The sequence below is a fragment of the Stenella coeruleoalba genome (genome assembly GCF_951394435.1).
Source record: "Stenella coeruleoalba genome assembly, chromosome: 3".
Taxonomy (NCBI): domain Eukaryota; kingdom Metazoa; phylum Chordata; class Mammalia; order Artiodactyla; family Delphinidae; genus Stenella; species Stenella coeruleoalba.
The window spans coordinates 4,423,057-4,448,331 of record NC_137148.1 but is presented as its reverse complement, the minus strand read 5'-3'; the positions used below and the strand labels follow the sequence as shown (position 1 = coordinate 4,448,331).

The following is a 25,275-nucleotide window of genomic DNA, read 5'->3' as shown; positions in this document are numbered from 1 at the left end:
TTGACTTAAAGCCTAAATGGAACCTATTTAGGTTAGATTGTTTCATTTTGCTTGGGATGTTTATGAATTACTTTAATAAAATTTGGTCTAGTTTTGTTTTAAAATTACAGAAAATGTTTATGTTTTTTTTTTTTTAATTTAGAGTTTATCCTTTTATTTTTTAATATAAGTAATTATATATAGACTGGTATTTCCTTTTCTTTCATAAATGACCCCATATTATCCACATCTTTTTCCATCCTGCTTTTTCATTTAACAATATGTTCTGTAGTTCATTCCACAGAAGAAGATAGACACATCCCTCTTTCCTCTGTTGTAGTTACAAAACGCTCCATTAGGTATATTTCCAACCAGTCCCCTTCTGATGGACATTTGCATCATTTCCAGGTTTTTGCTTTGATAATTATTGCTGCAATTAACAGTCTTACAAATGCATTTTTTTTTGGTTTTGCCAGAGTATCCTTTTTTTAATTGAAGTATAGTTGATTTACAATGTTATGTTAGTTTCAGGTGTACAGCAAAGTGATTCAATTATACTTACATATATATCCATTTTTTTCAGATTATTTTCCCTTATAGGTTATTAAGAAATATTGAGTATAGTTTCATGTGTTATACAGTAGGTCCCTATTGGTTATCTATTTTGCATCCAGTAGTGTGTATATGTTAATCCTAAACTCCTAATTTACACCCCCCTTTCCCTTTGTTAACCATAAGTTTGTTTTCTATGTCTGTGGGTCTATTTATGTTTTGTGCATAAGTAAGTTCATCTGTATCATTTTTTTAGATTCCACATATAAGCTATATCATATGATATTCATCCTTCTCTGGTTTACTGCACTTGTATGATAATCTCTAGGTCCATTCACATTGCTGCAAATGGCATTATTTCGTTCTCTTTTTATGGCTGAGTAGTATTCCATTGCATACATGTGCCACATCTTTATCCATTCATCTCTCGATGGACATTTAGGTTGCTTCCATGTCCTGGCTACTGTGAATAGTGCTGCTATGAACATTGGGGTGCATGTATCTTTTCAAATTATGGTTTTCTCCGGATATAGGCCCAGGAGTATCCTTAAGTGACTATCCTTAAAAATTATTTAAGAAAACTTCTTGAGATTCTGAGGAGAAAGCACTACATCTTCTCCCAAGGAGGTTGGGGGGAATACCTAGGTGCACGTAGACACACAAACACGGACATACATACATACAATTTGAGTCTAATTTCATGCAAGTCACAGACCTGTGGAGCCGGTCAGTGGGGTGGTCGGGGGTAAGACCCTTGTGTGAAATGGACACATAAAATGTCTACTGAAGCACCAGTTGTATTTCTAAGAACAATCCCATGTTTATCACAATTTTACATTTTACCGATGGAGAGTGTGGCTTATGAAAGAGGCTTTATCTTGGACAGTGTGATGTCATGATAAGGCTCACACCCTGTTGTGATACTGTTCAAGGAATCCATTGTTACACTTAAACCCCGTACAGACAGGGCAGCAGCATAATGAGGCACAAGAACGTACACCGTTCTTGAGGTGAAAATGAGCCCCGCGTATCACTTCAACTAGGTGTGTGACCTGGGGCACTGACTCAGGTGCCCTGAGCCTGTCCGTCCTCCTGTGAACATCAGGGATGAGGGAAACCACCAGACTGGCTTGTTCCAAAGACCCAATGCAATGACACAGGCCAAGTGCCTCGGACCATTTGCAACGTAATCACAAAGTGAGAGATGGTTTAATTTTCTACTAGGGATCATTAAAGAACCGGAATCTGCTTCAGCATGCATACAGGCTGTGGTCCTGACCCCTGTTCTGGATTTCTCATGGCATGAGAGCAGAGAAACCGAGTGTCTTTTTCCTGGAAGAGTTCTTTGGTGTACAGTGGGGGGCTGCCCTAGGCTCACCGTCCAGGGTGCCTGTGACAATTCAATGTATATAATGTTCTTAGTACAGTGCTTGCCACTGAAAGACGCACTGACCACTCAGGTTCACCAGCATGCACACCCATGCAGAGCCTCAGCATTGGTAGCTGATGGAGGAAAATAGGTTCCCATCTAGGAGAAAGATGCACAGAAGCAGTACAGTTGTTGCCAGTTATCTACAGCCCATCCATTGTTCTGGAATATTCCAAAGTACTGACTTTTGGTAATGCATGCTTCTCAACCAATAAACCTCATGGACACTTGTGGACCAGTGATACAGGATGACACAACTAACATGAAAGGGGGCTTTTACATGAACTTCTGATGCTTGTCCCAGCATGGCCACTGGGCAGCCATTCAATCCTGGGCAGAACACTCACTGCTGTGTAATTTGTAGGCATCCAGTCCAGCTTAATGGGCTTTAATTCTTTTCAATGTGAGGAAACACCAGGAAAAAAATATTTTAAAATACCAATGAAAACCAATTTAATTGCTTTTAAGGTAGATAGAACGTAACAGGAATATATGGGTGGCATCACAGCTGTAACTTCATCCAAGGAAAATAGTAGATTTTAAAGAAAGTAGGACACCTGGAGAACCACACCATACCTGTGTGAACCATCATCAAGGCAACAATGGAAGGGCTGCCAACCTTTCCATAAATAGGCATAATTTGGCAAACTATCAGATTTGCAAAATTTGGTCAGTTTTAGTCAGTTATGTGCAAAGAATCGTGATCACCTGCAGTTAATGTTCAGGTAAATTCCCTGGTATCCTGTGACGGTTGGTATTTCCACATTGCAGTACCTAAGCAAATCTATTTTCCCTTTCAAGAAACTAAAAGCATTTTAATTAGACATTTTTGTTATGGATTAATTTACTGCTGCCTACATCCCTAGAAGGATTTAAATATCAGTCTCACCCTGGGAAAGTCTGAAAATAAAGCATATTAACATGTGTAGGATGAATGGTCGCTGGGTGCTATTCTTAAGCAAATTTACTTCATTTCTCTTCATTTCCTCAGTCAGCTTTGCAATAATTCAACCCAAGAGCATTATGTTAGCATTGTGTCCTAATACTTTAAATCCTTTCTGTTTGTATTCACATTTAAATATGTTTATGGTATGATAAGTTTACTTCGGACTTTAAACATCCTGGATCAATGATATTCAGGCATAGATTTCTATTGTGTACTCATTAGCATCACTAAAAAGTTCAGATACATATGGATGAAAATGGTTACAGTGACAATTTGGTTCCTATATGTTTCTATCTTTATCAATAGTCTTTTATATTCTGAAAAAAAAATACAATCACAGTTTAAATCAAAAGGATTAAAAGATTACTCTTGAGTGTTAAGATAATTTATTTTTAAGTGTTAATGACAGAATTGTCATTGCCCCCCAGTTAGTAATAAACTTGCTGTCTTATGAATTTCTTCTTTTCCCCACTAGAGCACCTCTCTCATTTTCACAGGAGCAACAATAGGTCAGAAGGATCTATTCCACAGTCTTCAAGCTGATGCTTTGAGGCTTTAACAGAACTGCTGAATGCTGGTTCTTTATTTGATTAAAAGGTGGTCCAGAGTTTAACATTTTCCTTCATTAAACAGATTCAGCCATCACCTGTTGCCTGACATTTATGTCTATTTATTCCAGGCAGCTCATCAATTATATCATTGGAAAAGTATGAAGGGGAGTCCTCTTCATAGAATTAATATAAATTAAACACAATCTTTTGACATGGGTATAGATATGGACATATATATCAGAAGGATGGGCTTAAAAAATACCAAGGCAAGCAGAGGAAAGATGCATGGTTGAAAGACTGACATCTGAGTATGACGTATGTGCCTAAGATTAGCTTCTTACCCTGTCACGCCCACAAGTTGTGCCTTCTGCCGCTGGCATAAATTTAGTCTCACATTTCCTCCCAATCCGGTGGCACCACAGGGCTTTACAGATATCCTAAAGGAGGAAAAAAGGTCATCAGTATTACAAATGATCCATACGACTCTGAAAAAATATCACTGAAAAATTTAAGGGAAAAACAACTGATATAAATTGAAAGCTGACATCTACTTAGGAGTAGGTGCATATGATAGTGAGGACCTAGAAGACTCATGTTCTAGACTTGCTTCAACTTAATTCTATCCCTGAAGCTCTATTTATTTATATTTATTCATCATACATTTAACAAAATTACGCTTTCTAAATTAAAAAAGTAAAATATGCTTAATCCAGGCACTGAAGAAAACTGTGAAATATTAAAATTAAAAAACCCAGTAAAACCTAGCATTTTATAATTCATTCTCCATCCTCCCTTTCACTAACTTCTCCTTGTCCATTCCTCTATTCAGCTATCCATTCATCCACCCACCCACTCATCCACCATCCCCACATCTTCAGTGAAGTCCTAGAATATGCCAGTTATCTTACTAGGCAGGAGGTTCCATAAGAAATATGACCAGACCTACCCTCTCAAGAATGGTCTTAGCGGGATAGATTAGCTGTAAATCACCATGTGGTGCACGTGGGAAGAGATGCCCCTACAAGGGGAAGAACACAGTGCAGGGTGGGCTTGCCAGGAGAAAAGGGCTTTGCCTGGAGGACCCAGGGAAGAAGTCAGAGAAGATGGACATCCGAGCCAACTATTGAGCTCAAGGACGGCACATTCAAGGGAAAAGGAATGAAGCGTTCGTGCAAAGGAAGATGACAAAGAAGAAAGACGTGTGCAGAGGAAGGAAAGCCCACATGGCTGATTTGTCAATAAAATAAAACAAGATCTGAGATTTATACACAATAAAGGCCTCTCCAAGTATAAGGAATTAGTTTTACTTCTATATCCTTTTGAGCCCAAAGGAACATCTTAGTGAAGGGCAGTCAGCAGTGGAACTCATGAAATGATGGGACCTTCAGGAATGCTGGTGGTAGCTTCAACTGCACACGATGGAAACATTTCTTAAATTATCTGCACAACTGTTCTGAACATTTGAACAAGTGCTGCACTATTTCCCAAGTCATTTAATAGTTGCATCTACTGGGGTTTTTGTGTTATAAAGAAAATGCAACACAGCAAAACTTCCACCTAATATTGCTTGAAAGATGGCATTTCACTGCACTTGTGCCTTTATTTTCTGTTTCAGTGATGCTACAGATGTGCTCACAGGAGACTTTCTGCATTGTGTGAGTGAACTCTTGAAGGATTTCTCTTTTAATAATCCATATTAATTTTACCTTCATAAAACTAATTCTCAAATCTCCTTTATAAATGTACTTGTTATATATTTAAAAGTTAAGGAATTTGTTAAAGGCACTGCCTTATATTTTTTTCCACTTGTATCTCTCTCACTAATAAGACAGCTTTTCAGAGCATGGACTGTGAAGAAGCAAACTCTCATTGTTTTAATTTTGATATCAACTAATTGCTTTTATTTCAAGGTATTCATAGTAACCTCTTAAGATTACAATCACTGTACCACTAAACTTCATTTTCTTGGAAGTCCTCCAGAATCATTAAGTGCTACTGGGGCAAATGTGTCACGCTGGTGGTTAGTGCTTTCCTGGCTCTCATGACATCAATTAGCATGCTGTGCTGGGAACCTCTCTTCTTGCCCAGAACGGTGGTTAGAGATTAGACTCATAAGAGGACCACAAGGCATCCATAAAAGCAGGGGCCTGGGCATCTGTAAGTCTCCAAAGAGACAACTGGGAAGCTCTGTTTGCTTCCTGGTATGACATCGTGACAGAAATCAGGATATAAATAAAGCTCCCTTGAAACCTGAACTTGTGGACCCTGGCTTAATATCTGGGTGGAAATATGGTGGATCAAAGCCAGAATCCAGAAAGTGGTGCAGGGTAGGCATACCTGCCCGTGAGTGCTGGTTCAGAGACCTACTGATTTAGGTGGCTGGGTGTGCACACACACAAACAGATGAACACACGGATGGATGAGTGAATGATGAGTGAATGGTGGATGTGACAGAGATACCTGCTCCTGTTGTTGGGTCAGCGGGGGATGGACACAGTGGTCCAGGTGAGGGTTTGGGCTTCCGAGAAGGTAAACCTGTCTGGTGTGAATTGGGCATGGCAAACCTGGGCAGGCAGAGTCCCGTTATCCTCCCTGAATGCAACCACCCATCGACTTGTCCTGGGGACTGAATGAAGCGTCATAGGTAGGTAATGTGCCCAACTCAGGGCCTGGCAACTAACAGGCACCAAACTCATGTCAGTGTCCTTTCTCACTTCAAAGGTGTGAGGAGATGTGAGCTCAATCCCAGCCCCCAGCCTGAGTTCATGGCTGTGGCCTGAGGGAGCCAGTGGTACTAAGTCTGGAGGCAGTTTCAGGGATGATGCAAGATGATAAAATAAATGGTGTTTTAAAATGCTAAATTATTTTTATGTATTTGTCACCAATACCTGGAACAGTGTTTAGTACCTGGCTGGCTTTCAATAAATGCTTTCTGAGTTGAACATCTGTTAGTTTGTTTCTATGGAAACCTTGGACAGAATGAGCAGGAACATTTTTAGTGTAAAATGAAATGAATAGTGATCAGTGAATTGTGATCATAAAAGCTTCTAAGATGACTTAAGAGGGTGATATTATGATATGAAAACACTACACCTAGACTACTATTCAAAGGATTTTCATAATATTCTTACATTGTAGTCTGGGGGAACATTTTGCAGACTAAAGAAATATGGATGGAAGATACTATTGAAGGCAATAGTTTTTAAGTTTTCTAAGTAAGAAGCTCTCAAGTATAGGATGCTGGTGACAGCTCACCACTAAAGCATGTGACTGTAACTCAGTCTGTGCCCAGCTTATGCCATCTGTGTATTTCAGCCTCATTCTGGAAGCTGCTCAATTCCCAATTCCAGGCCTCCAGGAAGAAATAAATCAGAGTTACAAGAGCCTTGAAATATATAATTCATGTTACTGTGTTCCAACATGTCAAAAAGGATTTGAGACTTTGGTGCCCTATAGATGTAACTGCTGGTCATTTAATAAAAATGTGACATTCCATCCTGGAAAACAAATAAAAATTCTAGTACCTCAAACAATGTTTATTTTATTATATAAACAACCAAAAAACGATTACTTCCTCTCAGTTTTATCACACTTTGACCTAACTGCTAACTTCTGGACATAATGTACAATGGTTGTATTAAATTCTGCTTTATGGTTGTAGGTCATTACATTCTTAATAAAACTTCAGGGTCCTCTTGGAACAATGACCCTATTAAATCATGGTTCTAGGGCCAAGAAGTTGGAATGCAATATCTGCTGGATTGGAGGGTGGGTTCCCAATTTACCAACAGTACCCAGGACACTAAGGTGATCAAATTTCAAAGTAATTCTGGCAACTTGCATCTCAGACTGCAGGGTCAGGCCACCAAGCAATGCTGACGAAGCAGAATAGGAACTTGATAAAGACACAATGTTTAAAATAACTAATACTTGACTTAAGAAGAAGAAAGTTGAGGACCATGTACAGAGTTCACGCTTGCTTTTATCTTTGCTGCTAAGGAATACTGTACTCTCTTTAATGAAGGCTCTCTCACTTGCTATTCCTTCCCGTAATTTAAGAGCTACGTTCACAATGACTTATTTTGATAATACTGACTTAGTTAAGTTTAATGTCGCAACTTAATGCCCCAAATAAATCAAACATTTTCAGATGACTGTGTTGGATTTATTGTGGCATTTCCATACTGTGAATAGAATGCCACCAGATTAGTTTTCTCAAACTGTCAGTATAAGACTTTCCAAAAACACAAACTAAAAATGCATATACAAATGATGTTATAATAGGATATATAATTTATTGTAATTATTTGTTTTTCAAGCAGTGGTGTGCTTTTATCACTAATTTTGATTATCAACAAGTCATCAGTGGACAGAGAAAGCCATGGCCATACATGTGTGTGGATTTATAAACAAGTATGTAAACACCCACACATATACACCAAATACACATCTATTTATCCAAAAGAAGAATGCATATGCATTCGCGTTATCTCTTAACTTTCCAAACTAAATGGCACGTGGTACTTAAAAAAGGTTTACCCCTGTCTAAAACATCATCCATCCATCTATCACCCTTCCCAGCAAGGTCTTACTGAATGGGCCATAAGTGCCAAGTGCTGGTTGAGGCATTGGGTAGTTTCCTTGTTATTTATTATTTTATATTCTTCAGTCAGAAAAGGGAATAAGCTCACAATATTGACTTTAATGGGTATTTTTCAAAAGGTATTTTCTCTACTGTTCATGGTGAAGTAACTGGTACAACACTTACTTTTCTACATGCAAAAACTATAAAACTGGACAAAATGTATTGGTCAGTTGTTTCAGACTCTTGCAACAAGCAACACAGTACATGGTCCTCAAGAGAAGGGAATTTGTAAGGTGGGCATCACCTTTGCCCAGCTCTCTCTCTGGGAACACTTTGCTGGCCACGGTGCAAAGACATGGTTCCCATGAAGACAACAGCAGTCTCACTGAATGGAGGGTGCATAGATCAGAGTTGGGGCTGCAGAAGTAGCTAGAATTTGTGGGAATGGGACCAGAAAGGAGAAAGCTGCATTGAGTAGGGAGCACCAGAGGTCTCCATGAGGATTTTCTGCAGGTCCTTATCTGGTGAGTGAATGGTTGATGCACAGGATGAGACTCCAAGTGGCCTGGAAGAGGGCAACAGCTTTAGGTCGAAAGCTGATAAGGGCTAGAAGACAGAGATGCACAATGCTAGGAGACAGCAGTGTTCTGGCCACATAAAGTGGAGAGACTTCAGTAAGCATCCCGGGCGTCCATGTCTCATGAGTAAGAACCACAAACTAGAGTACAGAACATGCCCTAGGGCTAAGGAAAAACCAGAATAGATGAGCCCTAAGGAAGAGTAAAACAAGCCTCAGGGGATCAAAAGGATTCACCTATTATAATAACATAATATAAATACATGCAACATAAAATAACAATATGTTACAATATATAATTGTAACATATGTAATATGTTATAAATATATTTTAAAAATGGACATAATAAGTGAACAAATGGGACATTCCCTAAAAAAAATATAGACTATAAAAAAAGAACCAAATAGTAATTCTGGAACTGAAACTTAAAATAACCCAAATGCATAGCTTGCTGAATTGTCTAAACAAATGATTAGAAATGTTAGAAGAAAGATACAAATGATCACAAACATTTTATCAGAAACAGCTGAGTCCAAATGAAAACGGAATTATATCTTTAAAGTGTCTAAAGGAAAAAAAAAGAATAAACTATTTAGAATTCTGTACTCAGAAAAAGTGTTCTTCAAAACTGAGGGTGAGTTAATGACATTTGCAGATAGAGAAAACCTGACGTACTTTGTGGCCACAGATTGTGTTACAAGAAATGTTAAAGGAAGTTTCTCATCCCCTAAGGAAATGATATAATTTGAAACTGATCTATAAGAAAGCATAAATAATAAATGGCAAACATGTGGGTAAATATAAAAGATGACCCTATTTTATTTTAAAGCAACACATCATTTTAAAACAAAAATTTTAATATTGTGTTGTGTGGTTTACAGCAGGCATAGAAATAAAATACACGATGACAATAGTACATACTGTGAAAGAGGGATACATGGACTTATTTGTCATAAGGATCCTCCTGCATTTTGCATAAAGTGATATGATGCTAATTCTATGTAGGTTGTAAATTAAAGATGCAGCTGTAATCTCTAGAGTAACCACTAAAAATACAAGAAAATATAGCTAAAAAGCAAATTGATGCAAACATAGAATTTTTAAAAGCATGTTTAATCCAAAAGAAAACAAACAAAAAGGAAGAGAACAATAGGAAACAAATAGCAAAATAGTAGACTTAAATCCACTATGTCAATAATTACATTAAATATAAATGGATTAAACATCCCAGTGGAAGGCTATAGATTGTTCAACTGGATAGAAAAGCAATGCCAAACTAAAGGATGTTATGACAGACATATTTTATATAAAAACACAGATAAATGGAAAGTAAAAGGGTGGGGAAAGATATCATGCAAAGAGTATTCTTAAATAAGCTGATGTGGCTATATTAACATAAGATGAAGTACAATTCAAGGGAAAGTAACATTATCAACAATAAAATAAAGTTATTATATATTAATGAGAGAGTCAGGAAGACATAAAATTCCTAAATGTGTATGCACCTAAATACCCAGCTTCAAAATATACAAAGCAAAAACTAATAGAACTAATGGGACAAATAGAAATATACATAATCTTTGTTAGAGACTTTAACACTCATATCTATTAAATTATTAAATTGTTACATAACAAGTACCAAATACTGCAGAGGATATAGAAGCTATAAACAATATTATCAGAAAAACTAACAAACTAGATATATCTAGAACTCTATACCTGACCACTGCAGAATTCACAATTCTTTCAAGTGGCCATAGAATGTTCACCAGGGTAGACCAAATGCTGAGCTATGAAATATGTTTCAATAAATTTCAAAAGTATACTTATAGGGTATATTCTCTGATAAAATTGAACAAAATTAGAAATCAAAATTAATAAGCTGTCTAGAAAATCACCAATTATTTGGTAGTTAAATAGTATACTCCTAAATAATGCATGGGTTAAAGAAGAAATCGTCACTTAAATTAGAAAATATTTCATAGCTAATAATATTAAAGATTCAACATCTAAAAATGTTCAGGATATATGTTAATAATGCTGCTGAGAAAAAGAAATTACTAGCTTTAATTATATTTAAATGGTTATATTAGAAAAGAAGAAATTTTTAAGTAAGTGATCCAAGTTTATCCCATAAACAGCAAGGAAAAGAAAGTCACATTAAGCCTTAGTATGTAATAAAGACAAAACAGACATTAATGAAATAGAAAAGAACCCAACAAATATTTCCATTAAAAATTAATAAAGATAAATACTGATGTTTTGAAAGGACTATTCAACTGATAATCTTCTAGTTAGATTGACCAAGAAAAAGCGATAAAGAAACACATGTTATCATTATTAGGAATGGAAGAGGAAATGTCACTATAGACCTTTCAGTCATTCGAGGGATAAATGAGAATATTACAAACAAATTTTGGTAACCCCCCTCCCCCCCCAAAAAAAAACAGGTAAAACAAACAAACAAAATCATTGGAAAAGGACTCTTTCTGTGTCATTTTTTGATGTTTAATTTTTTTCCCAATGAATCTGATCAGTCTAGATAGGAATTTCTTCTGCATAATCCTACATGTGTTAGTGTAGTTGAATTAGTGATTACAAAAACCTTCCCACAGATAGGATTCACTGGTAAGTTCTAATAAAACTTTAAGGAAGAAACAATAGCAATTTTATTGCAAGCTCTTCAAGAAAGCAAAGGAGTAGGGAGCACTTTCAAATCATTTTTTGAGGGCAGCATAACCCTGATATAAATTCTTGAATGGTAATTTTAAGAAAAAAAAATTCTAAATTATACTATTCAAGAACACAGATATAGGGCTTACTGGTAGACACAGTGGCTGAAAATCTGCCTGCCAATGCAGGGGACACGGGTTCGAGCCCTGGTCTGGGAAGATCCCACGTGCCGCGGAGCAACTGGGCCCATGAGCCACAACTACTGAGCCTGCGCGTCTGGAGCCTGTGCTCCACAACTAGAGAGGCCGCAACTGCGAGAGGCCCACGCACCGTGATGAAGAGTGGCCCCCGCTCGCCACAACTAGAAAAAGCCCTCGCACAGAAACGGAGACCCAACACAGCCAAAAATAAATAAATTAATAAATAAATTAATTTACTAAAAAAAAGAACACAGATATAAAAATCCTGAACAAAATATTCTCAAATCAAATCAACAAAATATAAAAATGAATAATAGATTATGACCAAGTAAAGCTACCCTAGGAATATAGGTTGGTTTAACATTCAAAAATCAATGAAAAATAATTTTAAACCCTTCAGTACAATTCACTACATTAACAGAATAAAGGAGAAAAATACATTTGTATCAATAGATGCAGAAAAAAAAGTATTATAAAAGTCAGCATAAGTTTGTGATAAAATCTCTTACCAATATAGGACCAGGAGGGAACTTTTTCAACTTGATAATAGGTAACTATGTAAAACTGAAAGCATCATATTTAATGGCAAAATGTGAAACTTTACTTGGCAATTATGAAGTTCCAGAATAAGCAACGTGAAAGTACAGTGACAAATCAGAACAATGGTTGCTTACTGGGGTGGGAAGGGAATTGAATGGAAGGGGGCAAAAGGGAACATTCTAGATTTATGCTGGTAACATGGGGGAATACATTTGTTAAAACCCAATTGTACACCTATAAGAAATACATTTCCCTGCAGGTAAATATTTCCTCAGTAATAAAAAGACCTGCTGCATTTAACTTCTTATTTCCTGTATTTTCCAAACGGCACTAGTTTACCACGGAGGAAACTCTATGGTCACAGCAAAATAATGTGAAAACCAGCAGTATGATGTAGAACATTCCATCTTTGAAAGAAAAATTTTATGTTCCTTTTCCTTAGCAAACAGGAGAGTGACACGCAAAAAATTCTCAGGGATTTCACATATTCTGCCAATGAAAAGGCAACATTGGGAATATATGCTGATGCTGACTGGTTTATTATTCTTGTTCCCAGCTGAGATTACCCAGCTGAGGAGATAAGAATCCAGTTCTGGCACATGGCTGTAATTGACTTTTGGGGGGAGATCTACTTTAGTTTAGAAGAAAGAAGATTATCACATTAGATTGAAATTGGGAATATTCCCAGTGCATTCTGAAATGTTGGAGGTTTCTGGAAGACTATATATTTTTGTCTATTTTTCTCTTGATTTCATTATAAACTAGAATAAAAGAAACCTCAAAAATAGTTAATTTCATTTAATTTATGGGTAGCTTTCCTAGTGGTTTAGTAGGGCAAGCTGTGAAATCTCGATTTTCCCTTGTCTAGCGAGAGCACATGTCTCTGTGTTATATGAGGAATTTATATGAGGAAACCAGTCTTCTGGTGTCCCTGGGGTCAATGGAGTTCTATGAAAGACTTCTCTAGAAACACTTAATTTGAGGAATTTAATAATCAGAAGTCCGAGATAGGCTACTGCTTTCTAGTAAATTTTGTCTATATCTGAGGAAGGTAAGGGGGTGGGGGGGACATTGTTTCTTAAATACCATTTGAAAGGAATGCAGTGTATTAATTTGCCATCTTACACCAACCAAGAGTTCTTGCTGAGCTCCCACATGATAAATCAGAAAGAAAGAACTGACCCAACAGGCCAAGTCAGTACTTGAGAGGAAACTGATCCCCACAACAGTATCCACTGTCATTTTCTTTGCCAGTAAAACATGTGTTTCCTGTTATATAGGACCAGCCCTAACATACAGGATTTGACATTTGGTAGGTACCCAATAAACGCAGAATACATCAATGTCAGCTTCACTGAATAAAACGGTTTTATGAAGAATTCTACATTGAACATCTGCCAGCAGTCACTTGCCTTTTTAAAATCCAGCATGCAGAGCTTGGCTTTCTCTCCAAATTGCCACTTGCACTGTGTGTTTGCATCGTATAACTCTCCCGGCAGCTTCTCGGGATACTTGTATTCCTTCCCAGGCTTTGGCTGATCCGCAAGGCATGTAGCTTGGGCAGTGCTAAAACAGAGGAACTGCTGGTGATGCCGGAAATTACCAAAGATGTAACTTCAATCACGTAATTCAATGATTGAATTACATGTAATTACACGTAATTCAATCATGCCTTTCCTTTCTCATGCAATTTTACCACATGTCTTGTATAAAGAAGAGGGGACATTTTTCTCCTGAGGTCCAATATAACATTTATCTTAATTCTCTTAAAATACAGAGGCCACATTTTCTGAAATTGTTCATAATATGTTTCACCTTTTCCAGGGAGGCAATTTGTTCTTCATCGGATTTCTTAAACCTATCATGGGGAGAGTGAAATGGGATAATACAACCAGATGTTCGATGTGAGGAGTTCTATAACAGACACCTTAAAAAGTACACTTCTTGCCAGGAACAATAAAAAGATGAAATGAACACTGTAAACAGCAAAACACAATCAGCCAATTTCAAAGGCTGGAATTTTCTTTCTTCCGTCCTTCCTTCCTTTCCTGCACAATAGCTTCCAGCTTCCACATGGAGCATTGCAATGATTTCCACCAGAAATGCTCTATACGCAGGCTGATTTCTGACTAGATTCCAAAGTCAAGAAGAAAATTAATTCTCCTTAAGTTCCCTAGAAGATGGACTAAAGGCCAACTAATGATTTCTTCCTCTACAAATAGGGTATCCTCTTCCCTACCAGAGACAGGCTTTGGTATAAATTTTGCATTCGGAGGGAGGGGAAACAAGTGTTTGCAAATAGCAACTAAATCTTATTTATAAATTTCAATAAGCAAAAACAAACAAAAACAAAACACCTCTGTAATCACAATAAACTTAACAACAGTAGATCTGCCTAAGCATCCCCAAACTTTTCTTTGTGTGGTTGTCCACCTTGATCGGAATCTTTCTGTCCCCAGTCTCCAGGACCCGGGCCCCAGATTCTATTGCCTTGGAGCCCACTGATGCATGTGTGCCCTTAATTAATATCCACATACATAAAACATGAGGAAGGGCACCAGTCACTGTGGACAGGACATTAAACATACATGCAAGGAGGTCACAAGCCTTTTAATAGATTAAATCAAAGGCTAGGAAAGTGCTAAGAGCAGTGACTTGCTCACTGTGAGTGTTGAATAGATGATCTTTCTATTACTGCTACGATGATCATGATGTAAGGGTCGATAAGTAGAGAAAAATGAATAAAAGCATAACTAACACTCCATGACAGGAGTGATTTGGCAACTTTGGAATTCCATAGCACCTCTCTCTAATGATCTCAAATGATTCCTATATACTAGTTAGATGTTCCCCATTATCTCTCTAAAGTTACATCAGGGTTGGCAATACTATTCCCATTGCATAGAAAGGAAACTAAGAAAAGTCAGCTACATTGATGAACCCAAGCAAGAGATTGAAAAACAAAAACTTTTTAAAGTTCACAGATTCAGGATTTTTTTATAGTTTGATCAAATGGAACCTATTATTTTTTATTCATCCTTAAAATTTAATTCAAAGAGGACTTCCACTTTTAACTATGGTGGACCAGCACGTATGAGACTGATTGTTCTACAGGCATCAGAAGCCTATCAAAGTAAAAAGAACATGAAGGATGAACATTTCCAGAGCAAAGGAAAGTAGAGAAGTGAACCCAACACCCAGTAATATTTTTCTCCTCAAGGAATTTAATGAGTCATAAAAAGATGTTAAGGAGCCTAGTGGCCGAGTAGAAAGTGGTCCTTACGAGGCTGAGAAGCTGAGCAAGGTGTTGGCAATCTGGTGGGGCTGGGAGATAAAGATTGAAATTGTGGGTCAACCCTGGTAAACAAAATTTTCACGGAAGCCATACTAGGTCTTTGCTGAAGGAGTAAAGAAATAACGTGAAAGGCCGGTTTAGGAAGACCGAATGCCGGGATGACATCAGCTCAACCCCAAAGTGACTTACTGATAAACTGCAACTGCCCTGTCTGCTAGAAAGAAAAGATAACATCATTCGGGGCTCTATCTTGTCTTTAATTTTTTCATTAACAATATCCTTCATTTGTTCAAAATTACCAAATGTATTGGGAGATGAGACCAAAATATTGAAACCCAAGAGAATGCACAAGATACTGGAATCCAGATACTGGAGTAGTCAGAAATGGACTTTAAAATTATTATGGTTATTAGCTTTGAGAAAATAGAGGTTAAGATGGAGAATTTCACCAGAGAATGAATATATACAAAATATGTATGTGAGGTATTGTGAAAAGTTCTAACACTTACACAACTGGAATCCAAAAAGGAGAAGACAGAATGAAAGGGTCAGAACCAATATTTGTAGATAAAATGTCAGAACATTTTCAAAAACTGATGAAAGACAATAAACCACAGATGTAAGCAGTTCTAAAACCCCAAGCAGGAAAAAGAAAAAGAAAAACACGTGGGTACATGAAAGAAATTCTACAGAAAACCAAAATCACAGAAAAATGTCAAAAGTAACCTGAAAACAAAACTTTCAAAGGAGCCACAGAGAATCTGTACATGGCCCTGAGGATGAGGTGCCTGCCTGGTCCAGTGCACAGACTAGGGGCCTGGAAGGTCCCATGCAGGGGGAGACACAGCAACACACACGTCAACCCTGTGATGTGAAAGTCGGCTCTGGTCAGCATCGCATCTGAAGAGCCATGAGAAGATCCCACCCCTGATTCTTCTGGCTGGGCTCATGCTTGGGCGTGTTTGCACTTGTCCCCTCACCCAAAGCAGGTCACACAGCTAAGCCCAGAGTCAGTGAGGTGGGCACAGGGCTACAACAGGGTGTGGGTGCATGAAGCGAAAGCGTTGCAGCCAGTTTACAATCACCTGATATCCACCAGAACAAAATATGTGTGAACTCTGCTGCATGCCCCACACAAAAGTCAGGTGGCCTGCATGTGATAAGCAAAGCAACAAAGCTTGTGGAAGAATATATTCATGGCTCTGGGGTAAGCAGAGTTTTTTTCCAGTGGTGTACAGAAAGTGCTAATCCTAAAGGAAAAATATGAATAATTTGGACTCCCTTAAAAACATAAGAAAACCCTTCTGTTTATCAAAAGACACCATTTAAAGTGTAAATACTGTGTAAATACTAAGTCATAGAGTGAAAGAAGGTATTCGCAATACATATTTCCGGTAATGCACAAAGTGTTCCTACTCAGTATATATAAAGTACTCCCAACAAGAGATAAGAAAAATAAAGGAGTTTAATTTCAAAAACATGCACAGGAGATCTGAACAGACACTTCACTAAAGAGGTTTCTAAAGTAGCCTTTAAAATGTGAAAAGGTGTTCAGTCTCATTAATTACCACTTTGATCCACCACCACAGACCCACAAGATTGGCCACAATGAAAAAGACCAGCGAGATCAAGTGTCGGCAAGATTGTGGAACAATCTGAATATTCATAAGTGCTTGTGGGATTGTAACTTCGCACAGTCACTTAGGAAAGCTACTTGGCAGTGTCTACTGACACTGTACATATATATTTATGACCCCAAAGTTTCTCTGCTCCGTATACTCAGAGATATATGTGTAAACCAAAAGAATATTTACAGTGACATTTCTTATAATAGTCAAATACTGGAAATGCAAATGTCTATCACTAACAGGATGGATTAATAAGTTGGAGCATATCCACACAATTAAAAATAAGTAAATGAATATCATATTTTTATGCAGAAATAAGGATGAATCTCAAAATCAAAATATTTAGCTAAAGACCCCAGACACAAAATAGCACATAACTCATGACTCCATTCATAGTAAGTTCAAAACCAGACAAAACTGTCTACGGTGGCGTCTGTGTCAGAGGAATGGTTGTCTGTGGGGAAGAGGGAGGTGATGACGGCATTGGGGAAGGGTATTCTGGGGGGGAGAGCGGTGTTCCATGTTTTTTTTAGGTTCGTTCACACATCCATCCCTTCACAAAGTTAGAACATTTATTTGGTAGTGGGAACTTTTAAGATCTACTCTCTCAGTAAACTTCAGCTATAAAATACAGTATTGTTGACTGTAGTCACTATGCTGTACATGACAGTCCCAGAAACTCATTCACCTAACCTTTAGAAGTGTGGCCACTTTCACCCATTACCTCTCTCCCACTCACCTGGCCCTTGGAAACTACCAATCTACTCTCTGTTTCTAAGAGTTTGATTTTCTTTTTAACATTCCACATATAAGTGAGATCATGCAGTATTTGTCTTTCTCTGACTTATCTCACTCAGCATAATGCCCTCAAAAACCATCCATGTCGTCACAAATGACAGAAGTTCCTTCTTTCTCATGGTTGAATGATATTACAGTGTGTGTGTAGATAGGTAGACAGGTAGATAGATAGAGAGATATAATTAGATACAGTGCACATACACATATAAATACCACATATACATCGTATATCTCACACCTTCTTTACTCTTCCATCCATTGAAGGGCACTTAGACTGTTTCCATGACTTGGCTACTGTAACGTGCTCCATATCATGATCTAGGTAGAAGTTACACTAAAATGTTCACTGTGTGAAAAGTCACTGAGTTATATGCTCATAATTTTGTACTTTTCTATATGTGTTTAACTACATATACAACGTCAATGAAGGAAATAAGGCAAGGCCAGAGGTTCTGCAACAATATTTCAAAGTCCTCTTCCCACTCTGATTCATGAACCATAAAACGTTAAAGAGCTCGAGAGTTCTTTTACTTGTATCCCCTCTTTTTCCAAGAGAGACAATGGATTATAGGTTATATTAGCTGCCAAGGTCAAGGCCTTCCCCGGCATAGTGATGAAGACCTGATCGGCACATGAACTCTGATTCGCTTGCTGATCAACGATACGGCAGTGCCCATTCTCCAGTCTCCCAGAAACTGCACTCAGCCATGACTCGCTGGTTTATATTTCTTAAGACGAACATTATACAGCAGAGCAAGATGTGAACTGTAATGTATTATTTCTTTTATGCCCCAAAACATACTCTTTCAGGCCAAATCAAGTTTTCCCATTGACAGGGTGGTCGGGGGTATGGCAGGGCATCCCTCAAATTCCTGCTTTCCTATGATGACCTTTCTCATGTATAGATGCAGATTCATATGACAAGCGGGAGGTGTGTTCACTGATCCGAAGTGCATGATTCAAGTTTTTAAAAAGCAAATTGAAGATGAGTCCATGTTGTCATTAAGTTTAAAATAACGAGCTAAAATTTCCCTAAGTCTTAGGCCTCCCGGATACAGACATGAGTGAACGTGATGAGGTCTGTGTCTGCCCATGGGAAATGACATATGTCTTTATTGATGAGGTTGAGGAATTTACTGCAAAAACATATCTGTCCTTCTTGACTCTACCGAGTATAGTGAAAAGTTGTGCTGACACCTTCAGGCTAATTGAGTTCCCTTATTATATATATTTTTTCCATGTACCCAATGCTAGGCTGATCATAAAGAAGAACAGATTCATCTTTGTAAAGTTGGCTGTTTATCCTTACTCACTGTTGGGATCATGTCCAAATTGCCAACTAATTGGTGGAGAATATAACAGTATTTTGATTACTTACAAATCAGGAAGTCAGCAAACATATAAAAGATGGTCTCAGGTTCATTAAGCCAATGAAAAATCAGGATTGATGACTGGGGACACGTCCAATTCACAACTAGACATCTCAAGTACAATTAATCTTAAGAGTGAATTTGACAATGAAAGGCTATCGTAGAAAATTTAATCTTTTGAGAAATCCAATTTGGGAGCATGTAAAATCTTGCATTTTTGTTATTATGTGGTCCCAACTAATCAGTCAAGTCCCTGAAAATAAATGTTTGTTACTGCATGGCTACAGAAGGGTTTTACTGGTTGGCACAAAAACAAATGAGCATACTTCAGCATATGTTTAACCATTCCAGTATCACTGGACAAAATGTCTTTGAACTCCAGAATCTTAATAAGTATTCTCAGGATATTATTCTGATTTGAAGATTACAGCCCATATTTAATGTCATCAAAATAATTATTCTCTAAGCCTATAACTATTTCCTTTCTGTGAGTTTTCCTATATTTCTTGGCAGTTTTTCTGGACTCTTTCATGATGCTGATTCTCACTGCATGCCCATACTTTGCATCCCTGGGATTTTCAAGTTGTCAGAGCATATTTCGAAAAATTTAAAAATGTTTATATATCTTCATCATAGCCATTAAGATGAAAAAGAAGTAAAATTTTAAGAAAAGAATGTAGAAGTTTATAGAAAGGATTTGGGATATGGAAAACTCAAAAATTTCCTTGTTAATACAAATAAGAGCATTGTGAGCTAAAGTGAATTATCTTCTTTATTAGGGAAAGCAGAGTCCTTCACACACACACACACACACACACACACACACACGCACACACATTTGAACAGGTGCATGAAAAAGCTAAAACAAGTGCTAACAATCCCCAACTTGACTCCAAGAGAACACCATGCAGGGCACAGCAAATGTTGGAAGGACCGATTGTGTCATGTGAACATTGTTTTTTGGGTAATAGAAATTAAAAAAATGATCAAGTGTATATTCCTAGAATATAGGTTTATATTACCAGGGTACAGATATTATCTACAAAATTCTCACTCTTCCTGGGTAGCACAAAATATGGAAAGCAGTCATCGTTCCTTTAAGTGGTAAAATATCTCAGCTGAGGTCTCAAAGTAAGGCTGTGAGGAAGGACCACAGCTGCAGGCTGGAGCCCCCAAGGCTGGTAGTCAGGACGCAGCTCTGAAGATGTGTTATGAGGTCTGGAAGTGATGGAAGAGGCAGCAAGAAAGAGAAACCAGCTGTGCACTCACTGCCCCAGGTGAGCACAGGGAACCATCCATAGGATAATGAACAGAACATGGTGAGTAAAACCAACAGAAATAGGCCTGAGACCCTGCTCAAGTGATGTTCTAGAAACAAGACGGGTTAATTTGTGCAGCAGAAAAAAAAAGAAGAGGGGCTCTACTGAAAAAATAAGAAAGAAAGAGAGGAAACCAGGGGGATAATCCACTTTACTAGCAGATCTAAAAATGTTTCTTAAAGTCCCTTATTTCTCTAAAATTTTAAAATCTACTGACGATCTCTTTTTCAGGGGGTCAAACTGTACCTCCTTAATGTTCTATACCCTCAATGAATTAGAGCTATGATGAAACCTTCCAGAAATAATTCTTAAAATTATAGGATTTTAGACCCAGGTGAAGGTTTATATACTCTTTTTTTTTTCCTCCTAATGAGAAATGTATTTTGTAAAAAAACATAATAATAATTCATGGTATGTCACTTATATCTCAATAAAACTACAAGAAAATATTTAAACATTAAAAAATTAAAAAAAAGCATGGACTGAAAATGTCTGGTTATAGAAGTAAGAATTAAAAAAACAAACAAAAAAAAAAACAAATGGTAGTGACAAATACTTTGGTTTGCTAAGTATCTTAAGGGATTCTTTTGACTCTAAAGGGCAAATGAGGTCAGATTAAGCTTGCAGAAATTGAGGCTCTAAGAAAGTGTTTGGCAAACTCCTTGGTCAAATGAATGTCTCCAGATGCCTTTAAATGGGGACCATCTGCGGAAGGGGCACCTGGGTCTGGGGCTTCTTGGACAGGATTAGGCTGACCCAGCAGTGAACATCAAAGGCACAGAGAGATACACAACCAGCTTTAGGGGTTCATACCTTAAAAATTTGTGCAGGTACTGGCGGCTGCAGGGTGACCAGGAGAACACCCCATTGCGTCCTGCCAACGTAGGGGACATTATGTTGCCCTCAGACTTTTTGCACACGTTCCCTTCTCCATCATGGACCATGCCGAAGCTATGAGAGAGAGAAAGAAACGGGTCTTTCAAAACAAATAGCAGTTTCAACTGTCTAACACACTCTAACAAACACAAGTCAACAATGTGAAGGCCCCTCTTCTCCTGTATGCTAGGCAGGCAGAAGAAAGAGTCCTAACAGCCAAACAGGGGAGAATATCCATGAGGTCACAGACCTCTCCTGGAGAACTACCATTTGTCCAGCTGTTTGAAAGTGTACACCTACATCAAAACAGAGCACATGTCCAGATGTCTGCCAAAGGCAGACATTTTAATTATAAAAAAAGCATTTCCAGTGGGATGTAGAGGGCAGTTTATTTGATCTTGAGAAAGCTTATGATGTTCTTATTGCTTTCTTCTCTCTCTACACTCTTTGCTGCTCACCAGCCATGGTCAGGATTTCCAGGTGTTTGTAAGAAACACAAATGCAGGCTCCACAGGGGAGTGTGATGTTTACACAATTTAAGAACGACTAAACCACTACCGCCCCTCTTGGTGGTGCTGACATTTTGTCCCTACACCCAGTGCTGATCCAGCTCATGCTAGGTCTTCACTGCTGGAGGCTGTGACAGCAGGCCAGTACTTGACCAGACTCCCTACTTCCCTTTGGAGGAAGTGGCGCCATGGAACTCCCGTGAGTAGCTGTGGTGGCGTTTATCTGCAGGCGTTGTTTGAAGGTACGTCTGTTACTCTTGACTGAAACCAGAGCACTTTGGGGCTCCAGCCCTAGCTTAGTATATGGAAACACCTCAGGCTACAGTGGCTATGGGACCTCTTAATAGGGTCCTTTGCAGATGTTCAAATCCTACAATGCCAACAGCAACCCCTTACTGTCACTCGAGAAAACTGCAGCCTTGCACCTATACGAATCCCATTGACTGAGATGCTACCTCTCCCCACCAAGTAGGCTCTTCTTCTTAACTTCCTAAAGCTAGCCCTGTGGGATAACCTCATGTTACCATCTTCACCCACCTCAGAAGAGCACAAATGACTACCTTGGGAAGAAAGCCTCCGGAATTTGGGAGCTCCGTGACATTGAAGACTTCCCATTAGGGTAGATACATCCTTGGAGAGTCAAGCCATTTTTGGCCATTAATGTCTGGTACCCACCCGATCACTGTATGGATTCCCAGAGAGCAGTTCTGAATGAGTGGGATACAGAAGGCAGGGGAAAAGCAAGAGGGGAGAAAGCAAAGAAGGACAGGTGGGTTACTGCATCTGTGGGCTTTCTGCCACCAAGAATCCCAGGATGAATGGAGGGAGGGTCACAGGGATAGGAGACACCAACCCAGGGGAAGTGGGCTCCAAAAGGGGGCCAGGGAATCTGCACTTGTGTCCGAGGTTGAAGACTTAACTGTTTCTTCTTAGAGCTGTTTAATAATATCAGTAAAAATGACAACTCCCATTTGTAAGCACTATTTTTCAGACAAGATATTAAGCACATTATCTATATTTTCTAACCCGAATCTTACTACAAGCCTACAAGCCTACAATGACAGCAAGACTGAGGGCTGGAGACAGGCTTGTCCAGGGTCTCAGAGTCCGGACTGGAACCTGACACTCTGACGTCAGAGCCCAGGCGGGACTCGTGCAATAGTGTACCCGGAGCGTGATTGAAGGGTGTGTCCAAGGAAATCTGGCACACAAACATTGTCGAATTTCTGCAAAATTCCTGCTCAGTACCAAGGATGATGTAGTTGTGGTCATTTCGGCCTCCACCCATTCTCTGAAGTTCTATTAGAAGCAATCAATCAAGGTGAGGGTAACCACATGGCTGGAGAAATGTGCCACGGTGATGGAGAGGATTCACGCAGAGGCTGCTTTGGGGAGAAAGTGATAAAAACGAAATAACAAAGTACCCTCCCCTGGCTGGCCCTTGACCTGAATATAAGAAGACAAATTTGGGTCCTGCGAGTGCCCTAGATGAATTTGCTACCACTTCTGCCTACATTTCTAAGGAATTCAAAGCCACAACATCCCAGATCTGGGGACACCTTGGTCTTAACCATTTTCATCTAAGGCATTTTCAGTGATTCTCAGACTTTTTTGAGTATCAGAATATCTGGGAAATGCACCACACATGTGCCTCCCCAGAGCCCACCCTGTTAGATTTTTGATTTAGTAAGTTGGGGGTTAGGCTCTGGCATTTGGGTGAATCCTAACACAATAACGTGATTCTGATGCCCACCCAAACTTCAGCACTACTATGTCTCGAGTTGCTTTTCCAAGCAGTACAAATCCCATATTCTGCACTGTTGTGGGTGTTAGCACAGTGGCATGAAAATACCACATGATAATCACAGTTGATATTAACATTAATAAGTCATGGAAGAATGAATAGGGCACATTTTGAAGATAAGGTTGGTATTTGGCAACTAAGAAATAAAATTACTATTCAAGTTATACATTACCAGACCTTTTTTTTTTTTTTTTTGCTTCCATGACTCACAATACTTTATTCAAAGTGGTTATCACCCTACATGTTAAAACAATGCACTTTTTTCTCTTCCTTATCTACAGGGGCTCTTCTTAACAATGCTCAGAGCCCGAGTGCAAGTGGACTCACTAGTCCGTGACAGGTGCTCCACCGATGTTTGTTGAATGAATAAAGAACAACCTTCCAGCTACAACAACAACTCAAATACCCAAATGTAAACATAATTTCAGATTAACTTGGACTTGAGAATTATATTCTGTATCAGATGCTCTTAATGTCTTCTATAGAATTTTCTTGAATTATTCAATTACATCAGCAAGTATTTCTTTATTACTAATGATATACCCAGAATGATGAACAGCCAAGCTGTTTTAGAGGTCGTACCAATATTTTAAGCTGATCAGACAGCAGTAGGTCAAGGAAAGGAGAACCCCTTCAAAGCAACGATGAGTCAGAGTCATCTGGATGGTAAATCACACCCTGGAGGTGATGATAGCACCACAGGTAGGATCTGCTTGTCCAGAGCCTGATGCAGGCTTTTCAAGAAGCAAACCCATCCTCCCTGAGAGATGGGAAGTGGACATGGGGACAGCAGTCATGTGGGACTCTCAGGGCCAGGGCAGGTCAGATAACCTGGGGGAACACAGGCTGTGGAGGCGGGGGAACCTCCATCAGGTCTTGATCCTGTCGTTCACAAGTGGGTTGATTTGGGGCAAATTTCTCAAGTCCCTGAGCCTCAGTTTCCTCACCTATAAAATGGGATAATAAAACCTTTCTCTTAAACTGTTCAGAATACCTGGCATGTCAAAAAGGAAAATTCAAAATGTATCTTTCCCAGATTCAAATGTGGTCTTGATCAAATCTCTCAACACCTAGATGTCAGATATCACTTGCATACATATTTTGTGCGTGTGTGTGTGTGTGTGTGTGTGTGTGTGTGTGTGTGTATGGGGGTGAGGAGGCAGTTCAGCCAAGGGTCAACGGTTTTCAAATACTTTTTGGACACAGAAAGAAACAAAAATCTTAGGAGGAATGACAGGCAATAAAATTGGTAAGAAATGATGCTCCAACATGCTGGAGCTCCCTAGGGGGCAGTCTGACAATCACCAGACCAGGTGATCTTTAAGCAGCCACTTGCTTTAATATTCCGCAAACCCTTAAAATCACCCAGCACCTCCCTGACCCAGCTGTAGGGGCTCAGGTTGATGACAGAGCACAGTCATAAATCAGTGAGGTGCACACATCACCATCAAATGCTTGAAAGGGAGTCTAACATCACCAGCCGAATATGGTTGAGCTGAATGGTATCAGCACACCAACTCTGTTTCTTTCCAGAAGATTTCCCTGATTTTCCTTGCATCTCTTGAAATGCCTACAGCCCTCACTGCTTGACCCCTTGCATGCCATGCCTACCTTATCTTTCTTTAGGCTTTGAAGGGCATGGA

At 38.8% G+C, this 25,275-nt stretch overlaps 1 protein-coding gene across 2 annotated transcripts in view; it reads right to left on the bottom strand.

Moving 5' to 3' along the window:
* Positions 1 to 25,275, bottom strand: part of ADAMTS16 (ADAM metallopeptidase with thrombospondin type 1 motif 16) — a gene marked incomplete at both ends in the record, with an annotated part of 155,104 nt that overhangs the window by 77,365 nt on the left and 52,464 nt on the right. For both annotated transcript variants that reach the window (XM_079915264.1, XM_079915265.1), the window contains 3 exons: positions 3,799 to 3,894; positions 13,446 to 13,599; positions 21,257 to 21,394. In XM_079915264.1, coding sequence (XP_079771390.1) covers positions 3,799 to 3,894; positions 13,446 to 13,599; positions 21,257 to 21,394 — 388 coding nt within the window. The remainder of the gene's footprint in view (positions 1 to 3,798; positions 3,895 to 13,445; positions 13,600 to 21,256; positions 21,395 to 25,275) is intronic.